This window comes from Ranitomeya variabilis, chromosome 2, assembly GCF_051348905.1.
Source record: "Ranitomeya variabilis isolate aRanVar5 chromosome 2, aRanVar5.hap1, whole genome shotgun sequence".
Taxonomy (NCBI): domain Eukaryota; kingdom Metazoa; phylum Chordata; class Amphibia; order Anura; family Dendrobatidae; genus Ranitomeya; species Ranitomeya variabilis.
This window is the reverse complement of record NC_135233.1, coordinates 252,111,770-252,124,389: the sequence shown is the minus strand read 5'-3', so window position 1 is coordinate 252,124,389 and position 12,620 is coordinate 252,111,770. Positions and strand designations below refer to the sequence as shown.

General features: G+C 45.4%; 1 protein-coding gene across 5 annotated transcripts in view; it reads left to right on the top strand.

Moving 5' to 3' along the window:
• Window positions 1-12,620, top strand: part of LOC143805362 (dual specificity testis-specific protein kinase 1-like) — a 58,566-nt gene that overhangs the window by 20,156 nt on the left and 25,790 nt on the right. Inside the window, exon 2 of one of the 5 annotated variants that reach the window (XM_077284608.1) lies at window positions 1,910-2,020. The exons of 3 other annotated variants lie outside the window; for them this stretch is intronic. Coding sequence is in view for 1 of the 2 variants with exons in the window: in XM_077284605.1 (XP_077140720.1) it covers window positions 2,025-2,034 (10 nt within the window). In the remaining variant the exon portion in view is untranslated. Of the gene's footprint in view, window positions 1-1,909; window positions 2,035-12,620 lie in introns of all 5 variants that reach the window. One more of the 5 variants, XM_077284605.1, reaches the window with a different exon arrangement.

Here is a 12,620-nt window from a genome sequence, read left to right as displayed (position 1 = left end):
GGGACGGTGGTGGAGAAGGCAATGATGATGGAGGTGGTGGAGGAGAAGGCAGTGATGGAGGTGGTGGAGAGGGCAACCTTGCAGGTGGTGGCGAGAGCAATGATGGAGGTGGTAGGGAAAACAATCATTGGGGTGATGGTGATGGGAAGAACTATAATTGGGGTGGTGGAGAGGGCAATGATGGAGGTAATGGGAAGGGCAATGATTGGGGTGGTGGAGAGGGCAATGATGGAGGTGATGGGGAGAACAATGATTGGGGTGGTGGAGAGGGCAATGATGGAGGTGATGGGGAGAACAATGATTGGGGTGGTGGAGAGGGCAATGATGGAGGTGATGGGGAGAACAATGATTGGGGTGGTGGAGAGGGCAATGATGGAGGTGGTGGGGGAGAACAATGATGGAGGTAATGGGGAGGGCAACGATTTGGGTGGTGGAGAGGGCAGTGATGGAGGTGGTGGGGAGTACAGTGATTGGAGTGGTGAAGGCAATGATGTAGGTGATAGGGAGGACAATTATTGAGATGGTGGAGAGGGAAATGATGGAGGTGGTTGGAGAGAACAATGATTGGGGTGGTGGAGATGGCAGTGATGGGAGTGGGGGAGATGGCAATGATGTGGATGATGGGGGAGGGCAGTGATGGAGGTGATGGGGAGGGCAGTGATGGAGGTGATGGGGAGTGCAGTGATGGAGGTGATGGGGAGGGCAATGATGGGGGTGGAGAGAGCAATGATGGAGGTGATGGGGAGAAAAATGATTGGGGTGGTGGGGAGGACAATGATTTGGATGGTGGAGAGGGCAATGAGGGGGTGGGGGAGAAGGCAGTGATGGAGATGATGGGGGAGGGCAATGATGGAGGTGATGGGGAGTGCAGTGATGAGGGTGGTGGAGAGGGCAATGATGGGAGTGGTGGAGAGGGCAATGATGGGAGTGGTGGAGAGGGAAATGATGGGGAGTGATGGAGAGGGCAATGATGAGGGTGGTGGAGAGGGCAATGATGAGGGTGATGGAGAGGGCAATGATGAGGGTGGTGGAGAGGGCAATGATGAGGGTGTTGGAGAGTGCAATGATGAGGGTGGTGAGAGGGAAATGATGGGATGTGAGGGGAAGTCAATGAGGAATGTGGGGAATTGGCATGGGAGGAAGGGGGGCTTATAATTGACTTATGAACAGGGGAGGGAGAGGAGGACATTAGATAAAGATGTAAATTGAATTGAGTGGTGGAGGAGGGTGCTAAGCCCCTGATAGTGTGCATAGGATAAGGTGCATAGGACGCTTTATAATGAATTGAAAGGTGGGAGAAGACCCTGGCAGGGACTTTTAATGAATTGAGGTGGCTGAGGATGCTCATTACATGATAGCGTCTTCTCCCACCCCCAAATTCATTTTGATGCTATCAAGTACTTATAATGAATAGAGGGACACATGACAGGGACTAAGGCTATGTGCACACGTTGAGGATTTCAGGAGAAAGTTCTGCTGCATGTCCTAATATGTTGGCAGGAAGAAAGTTGCGTAAAATAATTTTTTTTTTCCACATTTTTCCCATGCTTTTTGGTTTTTTTTCCCCATTGGTATGGGTGAAATACGCTGCAAGAATTGACAATATGCAGATTTTCATCTGCTGCAAATCTGCAAGGAAAAAATAAGCAGCGTGTGCATGAGACTTAAGGGATCTCATTCACTTAGCTTGTACTGTAAAGCCTTATTCCGAGTGTACATACATTGCCTTACAGGTAATTGGGGAGAGTCAGAGACTGAATAGTTTATATTATTGGGTGGCAGAGATTATAGGTAATGGGGGGCACAGTAGTGCTGCTTATCACTTTATATTTTTAATGATGAGGTACATATTTGTATTCTGGGGGAGACACATGTATGTATACAATGTATGTGACCTTGTTATTTTCAGGGATGCGATGATCATTGTGACAAGACGAGTCGTGGCTGGGGAATGTCGACGTGAAGGTCTGACCAGATGGAGAAGAAACAGGAGTGGCTCTTATTAGATGAGACGTCAGTGGTAAATGCCTGGATGTAAATATTATTCTGTATTTCCACTGTGTGACGTGGAGTGATAATGTTTATCTGTAAAATTCCCTATCCTACATTCTCACATTTGCTTCCAGGTTTTTTTTATCTGACGGCACACGGACTCATAGAATTTTATAGGGCCATTCATACATACATGAAAATCATGGATCTGAGAATGAGATCTTTTGATCCGATTTTGAGGATCAGAATAGGACGTGCTCAATACGTCACCGACACTGCACACAGATACAGGAATGTAGCCTTATTATGTATAGCACTAGTACAGTCCCTTAGTATATAGTGTATTCACTTATTATGTATAACAAAGTCCATTAGTATATAGTGTATATACTTATGTATAGCATAGTCTCTTAGTATATAGTGTATTCACTTATTATGTATAGCATAGTCCCTTAGTATATAGTGTACTCACTTATGTATAGCACAGTCCCTTAGTATATAGTGTACTTGCTTGTTATGTATAGCACAGTCCCTTAGTATATAGTATACTCACTTATGTATAGCACAGTCCCTTAGTATATAGTATACGCACTTATTATGTATAGCACAGTCCCTTAGTATGTAGTGTACTCACTTATGTATAACACCATCCTTAGCTACATAGTTTCCTCTTTTATTATGTTTAACACCATCCCTTATTACGCACTATCCTCTGTAGTTATATATGGTGCCGTCCCTTATTATATAGCTCCCTCTGCTGTTATGTACAGTGCTGTCTCTTACATAGTGTGTTCTTGATATTTTTGTTATTCACAGCACCCTCTTTTAATACATAGTCCCCTCTCTTGTTAGATATAAAATGACTGCTGATGGAGTAGCTGGTTACCAGACAACCAGTCCATCAGCTCCTCCATTAGAAAAGAAGCTTTCCCATGCTCCATCAGCCGTCATTGCATTATACATGTAACAAGACGGGACCATATGTAATAAAGACATGGCTCTACTGTATATAATCCGATATGTAAGGGATGATGCTGTACATAACAGGAGAGGGCACTGTGTAATAAGGGACAACAATATACATAATAAAGGAGACTATGTAAGATATATAACTGTTAGCTTTGTCGCCGTAAAAGGAGGGGGGCCTAGACAAGTTTCTTGCACAGGGGCCCCAAGCTGTCAATGTCCACCCCTGGTTTCAATATCCAAGAAAGATCAGAGACCTGTGCCCTCACTGTCTCTCAAGCAGATTCCTCAGATCTGCATCATAAATCCTCCTGACAGTTTTAGTCCTGTGTGGAGGGAATCAAATACTCTAATAAGTTTGTATTCCCAAACTCTTCAGTGTTTTGTGATGTAAAATTGCATTTTAATATGACAACTTTCATATTGTTTGTTGTATATTTGTGTTTCTTCAGAAAATTTTACACCATGGATGAGGAAGGAACCTAAAAAGTCTTGAAAGCTTGTAACATCATGTATTTTATTTTTATTAGCTATTAAAAGGTATCATAACTACAAGATTATCTTGTTTTTCTCACTGAGAGCACCTGCTGCTAAGTAATGCACATTATGAGCTGAAAAGAGGGGAAGGGATAACTGGTCTCTATAATACTATCCACTATAAGGCTATGTGCACACGTAGGAAATGTGGTGCAGAATTTTCTGCACTAAATCTGCATCTCCTGGCAGAATCTGCAGGTGCGGTTTTGATGCGTTTTTTATGCGGTTTTAGTGCATTTTTTGTGTGGAATTGATGCGGATTTTGTGCAGTTTTTACCACTGCGGATTTCTATTAATGGAGCGGTGCAGAAACGCTGCAGAAACGCACAAAAGAAGTGACATGCACTTCTTTGAAATCTGCAGTGTTTCTGCGCTGATTTTTCTGCACCATGTGCACAGCTTTTTTTTTCACATTGATTTACATTGTACTGTAAATCACAGTGCAGATCTGCAGCGTTTCTGCAGCAGAAAAATCCGCTACAGATCTGCACTAATTCTGCACTAAATCTGCATCATGTGCACACAAGATAACTACTATAATACTGCTCCCTACGAATAAGAATATAACTACTATAATATTGCCCCTATATACAAGAATATAACTACTATAATAGTGCCCCCTAAATACAGGAATATAACTACTATAATACTACCCCTTATGTACAAGAATATAACTACTATAATACTGCCCCAATGTGCAAGAATATAACTACTATAGTACTGCCTCTTATGTACAAGACTATAAATACTATAATACTGCCCCCTAAGTACAAGAAAATAACTACTATAATACTGCCACTATGTAGAAGAATACAACTACTAGACTACTTCACCCTAAGTACAAGAATATAACTACTATATGCCCCTATGTACAAGAATATAACTGTGTAATAATTATAGGGGATAACTCAGGAGACTCTTTGCGTGGAACAAGACAACTAAAGGACACAGTTTTATAAGTGGTAAAGTCTATATTATCACACAGTGATTCAAACAGGTGCAGAGAGAAACTCAAGTCCACAACACTTGGTGCAAATATCAAATGCAGCTCAGCAGTCTATAGGAAACTTCAGGGGAAAATGCAATCACGCAGAAAGTCTATGAAGCACAATTATTCTTGAGGATACTTGACGAATAAGTCCTTGCTTAGTCCAAAACACAGATAGATATGCTTATAAGGCAGTTCAAATAATCTTAGCTCAACCAGGGAGGTCTGGGTAATAGTCTCCGGTTCTTGCAGAGCAGCAACAACTTACATGTCCAGCAAATGCAGATGGAAGTAAACACGAGCAGCAGATGAAGGAGGATTACTGGAACTGGTGTATGCAGCAGGAACTCAGTGCAGAGTAGCAGCATAACCCCACAGGTTCACACGAGCAGGTATATAGCCAGGGAGTCACCAGAGGTCAGGAGCTGGATGCAAGGCAGAATACTCTAGCACAGACTGACGGCTGGGGTGGAGTTTTATAGCAGGAAGACATAGTGCACATGAGACCAAAGACGCCATCTTGGAAAAGGGCAGTAATGCACAAAAAGGTAATAAAAAATGTTCAGAGTCCTGACATTACTCCCTCCTTAGAAGCGGCCTCAGGACGATCCTGGACCTGGTTTCTCAGGAATCTCTGATGAAAACGAGAAATCTTCTGTTGGGCATTGATGTTTTCCACAGGTTCCCAAGAGTCTTCCTCAGGGGGATATCCCTGCCATCTTATCAGATATTGGAGCCGATTCCTGCGAATCCTGGAATCAACAATTTCCTCCACCACAAATTGTTCTTGCCCATCATTTACCACAGGCTGCGGAGGTGGCACAACACGTCCCTGGAAGGTATTAGGAGATACAGGCTTTAGTAAAGATACATGAAAAACTGGGTGTACCTTCATAGTCCTAGGCAGCTTCAGCCGGCAGGCCACAGAGCTCACAATACCGTTGATCTTGAAAGGGCCAATGAATTTCTGTCCCAAGTTTTTGTGAAGGAACGTTTAACTTCAGATTCTTAGTTGCTAACCACATGGAATCTCCTACCTTGAACATGGGTGCAGGTTTACGGAATCTATCAGCCGATCTCTTATAACGTTCTTGAGCTGTGGTCAGGGATTCCTTCAGAACCTCCAGATTTTGCCTCATCGCAGTCAGCCTTTCCTCCACTGCCGGAACCGGAGAATTAATTGGAGACCTAGGTAAGATACACGGATGATAACCCAGATTGGCAAAGAAAGGTGTAAATTTAGTGGAGGCGCTCTGAGAATTGTTATATGAAAATTCAGCTAACGGCAGCAACTCCAACCAATCATCCTGGAGATGGCTGACATAGCATCTTAGATATTGTTCCAGCGTCTGGTTGGTACGCTCAGTCTGATCATTTGTCTGGGGATGGTAAGCGGAAGAGAGACAGACATTAATATTGAGTGCAGAGCAAAACCCCTTCCAGAATCTTGAAGTGAACTGCACTCCATGGTCAGAGATGATCTCATCCGGAACCCCATGCAACCGAAAGACATTCTGTATAACCAAGTTCACTGTATCTTTAGCTGAGGGGAGGCCGGTGCCCGGAACAAAATGAGCAGCTTTAGTCAGGCGATCAACTACCACCATGATTGTATTCATGCCCCCCGATGTAGGCAGCTCCACAATAAAGTCCATTGATATAGACCCCCAAGGGCGGGACGGAACAGGTAATGTTTGTAGCAGACCCGTAGGTGCCACATGAGGAGTCTTGTAACGAGTACATACCTCGCAAGAGAGAACATAGTCCTTGGTATCCTTCCGGCAAGTTGGCCACCAGAAGAATCGGCTCAGGAACTCTTGTGTCTTCTGTACCCCCCTGTGACCAGCCAACTTGGAGTCATGTACCAACTTGAGGATCTGTAGACGGACGACCTCAGGGACGTAGATACGTCGATCTCTGAACCACATGCCACCCTTAAAGACAAGATTAATATCCACAGGTGGGTTGGCCAGAAATACATCACCATCATAGGCCTCCCTGCAATCCTTCCACAAGTCCTGATCGTGGATAACTCCGATGAAATTGGCATCAGATAGAATGGTCTTGGACGGGGCTCCAGGTACGGAATCCGCAGCATGGATTCGGGATAAAGCATCAGCCTTCCCATTACAAGAACCTGGACTGTACGAGATAACAAAGTTAAATTGATTTAAAAATAAGTTCCAACGAGCCTGACGAGGAGAAAGACATCTAGCGGATCTAAGGAACTCTAAATTGCGATGGTCAGTTAGCACTATGATCTGTTGTGCCGCTCCTTGCAGATGATGCCTCCATTCTTTGAAATATAAGTTACACACGGCACTCGAGGGTCCTGGGTGGTGCTCAAGTAAGGTTTCCAACCCGTCAATAAATAAATAATAACTTGGCACTCAGAAGTTCTTTTTGCATGATGAAAATAACTTTTTCGTTTATTAGTGCAACCAGTTCAATGATAAATGATTTTAAACGTTTTCGGTCACAAGACCTTCATCAGAAACATCTCATATGAAACTGAAATACATAATATATAGAAAAACCACATGTTATACAATTTAAATTACGTACAAAAGACCAGTATATGCACATAGGTAAAATGAATCAAAATCCAATAGATGCTGTTTGGAATAAATATATCATATGAAAAAACGATAAGTGACAACCGTGACGGTCGGGACGAATCCAGACGTGCTTCGTGAGTCGTGAAGTTCTCAAGCTAAGATGAAAACTGTGAGCGTGGATAAGAAAAAAGAACATGAGGTATGGCATGAACTATATACTGTACTAAATTTATCCAAAGACTACATAACTGAACCTCACTGCCCCAAAGGATACTGAGTAGCAGGTATCGCCGAGAGCTTAGTCGTGGCAATGGGAACAGAAGTGCACAGTGAGTACCTATAAAGGAAAAGTGAAATCGTGAGCCTAAAAGCCTGTACCAGCCAAAAATTATATAACAAAGCCAATATGTATAAACGCCATCATGTATGGAAGAGTGGCCAGATGAAAGGGTAGTATCCAGTACTTGGAGTGCTGCTAGCACAGTGTAAGCAATAGTGCTGTAAAGCATGCCCCAAAATATATACATAGTACCTGGAAGCAAGGCAGCGTAATGTATAGGCCCAAGTGGCCTGCGCACAGACGTAACCGGGCAATTAGACCTGGGAAGTATGATGAGGGCAGATGGTTACTACTCACAGCGAAGCCGCGGAGGAAAGGGTAATGTGTATGGAGAACTTAAAGTAGTTACCTGGAGGATCCTGGGAGGTATACTAGAGCGGGCGCACTAAGGAGGCGAGAGCACCGCTGTGGGGAACTGGCGCTAGAAGATACATGCACAGTGGGAAACATCCCTAAGGCTAGGTTCCCATTGCGTTAATGGGATAGCGCTAACGGACAGCGTTGCACGGCGAAATTAACGCCGTGCACCGCGTCCGTTAGCGCTCCCATTGCCGGCAATGTTACAGCGCATTGCTAGCGCGTGTCATTTTCGGCACGCGCTAGCGATGTGCCGGTCATTTGTAGCGCGCCTCGGACGCTGCTTGCAGCGTCCGCGGCGCGCCAGAGGTCCGTTCCCTGCTCTCGCAGATCGGGGATCTGCGAGAGCGGGGACGTTAACGCGACCCCTGAACGCGGCCCCGAAAAAGACATTGCGTTAGCGCAATCCGCTAGCGCTCGCGCTAAATGGATTGCACTAACGCAATCTGAACCTAGCCTTAGTATCGTGCATGGAGTGATAAATTGTAGTGCCTAAAGCCCTGTTTATTACCTGATACGTCCAGGTCCAGGAGGCGCTGAGAAGCCGGTACAGCCGAGAGTCGCTGAAAAAACAGCGCTACTTCCGGGTATAAATGCGCCCTGGAGGCAGGTCATGTGACCCGCCGCATCATGCGGTCATGTGGTTGCAGTAAACAGAGCCGCGGTTGCGCAGAGCAGCTGGAATGTTAGGGGTCAGGAGTGAGCGCTGTGTTGTGCTGCGCATGCGTGACTGCTGTATGAACAAGGGGAAGGGGGAGGGCTGCTAAAACACGTGCGTAAGTGTGAATAATGGGAAATATTTAACACTATGGTGGACAGCAGCTATAGTTGGTGGATAGCAGCAGGTAATCAAATAATGATTAATATTGGTACACTGGACCAGCGTATGAAAGCCAGATCCAGTGGCATATAACTAAGAGTCAAGAGATGGCATGGTACAAAATCCTAAGAGGGATACCGTGCATATATACTCTACCATAGGTGGTGGGTGCCAACGGTGCCCAGTGTGTGACACGACATTAACGATTCTAAAAGAAATGAAAAGAAAACCACATTAAGTACAAATGCATAATATCCTGAAGGGTACATAGTACAAAATGCAGAGGAGCCGCAATAATAGCCAGCAATTCCTTGTTTCCCACGTCGTAATTCTTCTCCTTCTCTCCAGTTCTTTGGGAGAGAATAGCCCCCAAAGCATTATCAGAAGCGTCCACCTCCACAATGAAAGAAAGTGTTGGATCTGGGTGTATCAACAGTGGTGCTGATGTGAAACAGATCTTAAGCCGATCAAAAGCTTCTTGAACCTGTGATGACCACTTAAGGGGCTTTTCCTTCTTTGTCAAGGAAGTAATGGGACGGACAGTATCAGAAAAATTTCGAATGAAGCGTCTGTAGAAATTTGCAAAACCAATAAAACGTTGGACCTCCTTAACGTTCTTGGGTACCGGCCAGTCAAGGATAGCCTGAATCTTACCAGATTCCATGTTCAGCCCCTGGGGAGAGATGATATAACCTAAGAACTGTATCTCAGAACGATGGAACTCGCATTTCTCCGGCTTAATATACAGATGGTTCTCTTTCGGACGTCTTAAAACAGTTTTGACATGTTCTTCATGTTCCTGTAGAGAGTCAGAAAAGATTAGTATATCGTCCGAATAGATCAGTACAAACTGGTCCAACAAATCTCTGAAAATGTCATTAGCAAGGTGTTGAAACGTTGCAGGGGCATTACAATGCCCGAAGGGCATCACAAGAGATTCAAAGTGTCCATACCGGGGGGCGTGGCTATGTAGCGGAGCTGTGAGGACGCGTCTGGCTGGAGCTCCGATAATCCTGACCTGAATCCTCTGATAATATTTGCCTGCGGGGGTTTTCCGATCCACCGCTGTGTTCCCCTGGGTGCCTGGAGGTGCCCGGCTTCAGAGAGGCTGCGTGGGCGGCTTCGGCTGGGTGAACTCCGGGAGAGCCTGGAAGGAGGACGGCGCTGCTAGAGGCGGCGGCCATTTTCACTACCACGCGCGCTGACGGCGGAAGGCGCGAAGCTGATCCTGCTGCACGGGAGAGAGCTGGCTGATCTCCGGTGCAGCTCTTCAAGGTACGGGGGGGAGTCTCACGGTGTGTGCCCTAAGAAACGGGCCCCGGGCTCCCTCTCATCAGTGCCGCACAACGCTTTATAGCGCTGACTGTTCCTGGCGCATACTATACTGGAACTTCTCCCCCACTCCATTACCTGCACGGTGGATGTGGATCTGCCATATTCTAACTGCGGTATATACTACAGCTGCCTGGGTGTAACCCTGAGAATTAATACAGATACTACGTTCTTATCGTTCGCCGTTGGCTCTACTCCCTGGATCCCTCTCCCTCCTGAGAATACATTGGGTTGGATTATAATCTACCATTAACCCTGTGGTGCACGGCTGAGAGGACCCCATAGGTTGATTGTGTATTGTGCCACAGTATTGCATTGCTCGGGCAGAACCTGTACCCTATTAAAATACTAAGTGTTCCTCATTATGTCATCCGCACATCGCACCAAAAATCCAAGTGCTGCTGAAAAACTCAAAAAATTTACACGTTCTGATCCTCCTGATAACCTACGCTCTAAAAAGAATAATACTTCTCCTATGGGGAAATCCGAGACCCAGGTACAAAATCGTGCCTCCGAGGATGAGGGGGATGGAGATCAGGAGGACTTAACTCTGAGACAGGCATCCGAACAACTGATGCAAGCTATATCACTGACTAGAACCTCTCTAACTGGGAAGATTGAGGAGGTGCACTCTGAGGTGGGGCGCCTTCGCCAAGATATGCAATCTATGAAGGGCCGTATTACAGAGGTTGAAACACGGGTGTCTCGCCTGGAGGACAACTCCGCACCTATGGAAGCTAAATTGACAAAAGTGGCAGGCTCCATAAATGCTTGGAAACAGAAGGCGGATGATCTGGAAAACAGACTACGCCGAAATAACATCCGTATTATAGGCCTACCGGAACGCTCAGAAGGCCAACAACCTGAAAAATTCTTGGAGGGCTGGCTCAGAGATATTCTGGGAGATGAATTCTCCCCTACATTTGCTGTGGAAAGGGCCCACAGGGTCCCAACAAAAGCTCCTCCTCCTGGCGCTCCACCGAGACCCTTCTTGGCCCGCCTTCTTAACTCCAGAGACAGAGATATGGCTCTTCGTATGGCGAGGCAAAAAAGTCCTATTAAATTTAATAGCGCTACTATCTCGGTATTCCCAGACTTTTCTATGGAGTTACAAAAACAACGGTCTCAGTTCATGGAGATAAAGAAACGACTAAGAGAGGAAAATGTCGTATATTCAATGCTCTATCCTGCTAGACTCAGGGTCGTGTATAAAGGTTCTTCTTCCTTTTTTACCACCCCGGCGGACGCTGAAGAGTGGCTACGGTCGTGTGTGGGAGTGGACAGGGGAGGAGAGAAATCCTAAGTTGGCTGCTGTTTATACTTACATGGATCTACAAAAGAGGAGCCCTCTTGTCGGACAGATTTTCTAGTTTCTTTTCATCAAGAATCTGGAACTCTCTCACCGGTTTTTCCTTGTTGATGAGTGGAGCTCCTTTGCCAGCGCCCTAGGAAACAACTTTACCGAACTCTGCGTCCAGAGATGGTATCCCCTTTTTTGGACTGGGTTATGCGGAGCACAGGTTTTTGCTCCCTTAAGAAGCTTTATTTGATCTTCAATGTTTTGGTTTTGTTCATTGTTAGTTATGTAGCCATTACTGCCATGTTTTTCTTCATCACCGGCGTGACGGACACTCGACGTGATACTATATTTTCTAAACTGATGAGATATGGCGTCTGAAGTAACATGCATGACTTGGAATGTGAGAGGTCTAGGGTCGCCTCGTAAGAGAGTCAAAGTATTTTCTCAGATACGACGTTATCGCCCTCATGTAGTAGCTTTAGTTGAAACACACCTGACTAGAGACTCGGCTCGTTATGTGCAGAAACCTTGGGTACAATGGTCTGTGCACGCATTTCATACTAGTTATTCTAGAGGGGTATCTTTGTTAATCCATAAGGATATTAGATGGGAGGTCAGAGAAGTTCGGAGGGATCCGGAAGGTCGCTTTGTGTTTGTGTATGCGAATATGAATTCAGAGGAGTATGTTATGATGTGTATATATAACCCTCCTCCTGCTAATATGTCGGTTGTCAAGAAGGCAGTCAGCTTTGCCTTAAACTATCCAGATGCGCATGTTCTCTGTATGGGAGATTTCAATATGTTAATGAATGAGGGTATGGATAGACTCCGGCTTGATGGAGGGACCGCGGATGTGGGTTCTTCACCATCTCGATTGTCAATATTCATGGAAGGTACTGGCTGGTTAGATCTTTGGAGAATGCACCACCCCGACGTAAGGGAATATACTTGTCATTCGTCTGTCAGACGTACTTTATCTCGCTTGGACTATGTATTCGGTTCCAGTAACTTGGCGGTACGGGTGGGGGAGGTATGTCATGGGAATAGAGGAATTTCAGACCACAGTCCAGTGATCCTTAAACTTAAATTGGGTCGGGTGAGGAATATTTTAACGTGGAAAGTAAATCCATTCTGGCTGAAGTTAATAGGCCCGGAGGACCGGACTGTTGACCAACTGGACTGTTTTATTGCATCCCACCCTATGCCGCAAAATCTTAATATTCTCTGGGACGCCCTTAAGGCATACCTGAGGGGTTGTTTGTCTTCTACCATCTCGTATATTAAGCGACAGACCTCAAAGGAAGACGATGACATGGACGAGCGACTGAGAGTTTCGGAGGCGGCTTATATAGCTAACCAGACGAATGAGAATAGATTGGAGTGGCTGCACTTGCACAGACTCCATAGTCAATATACTGACACTAAATCTA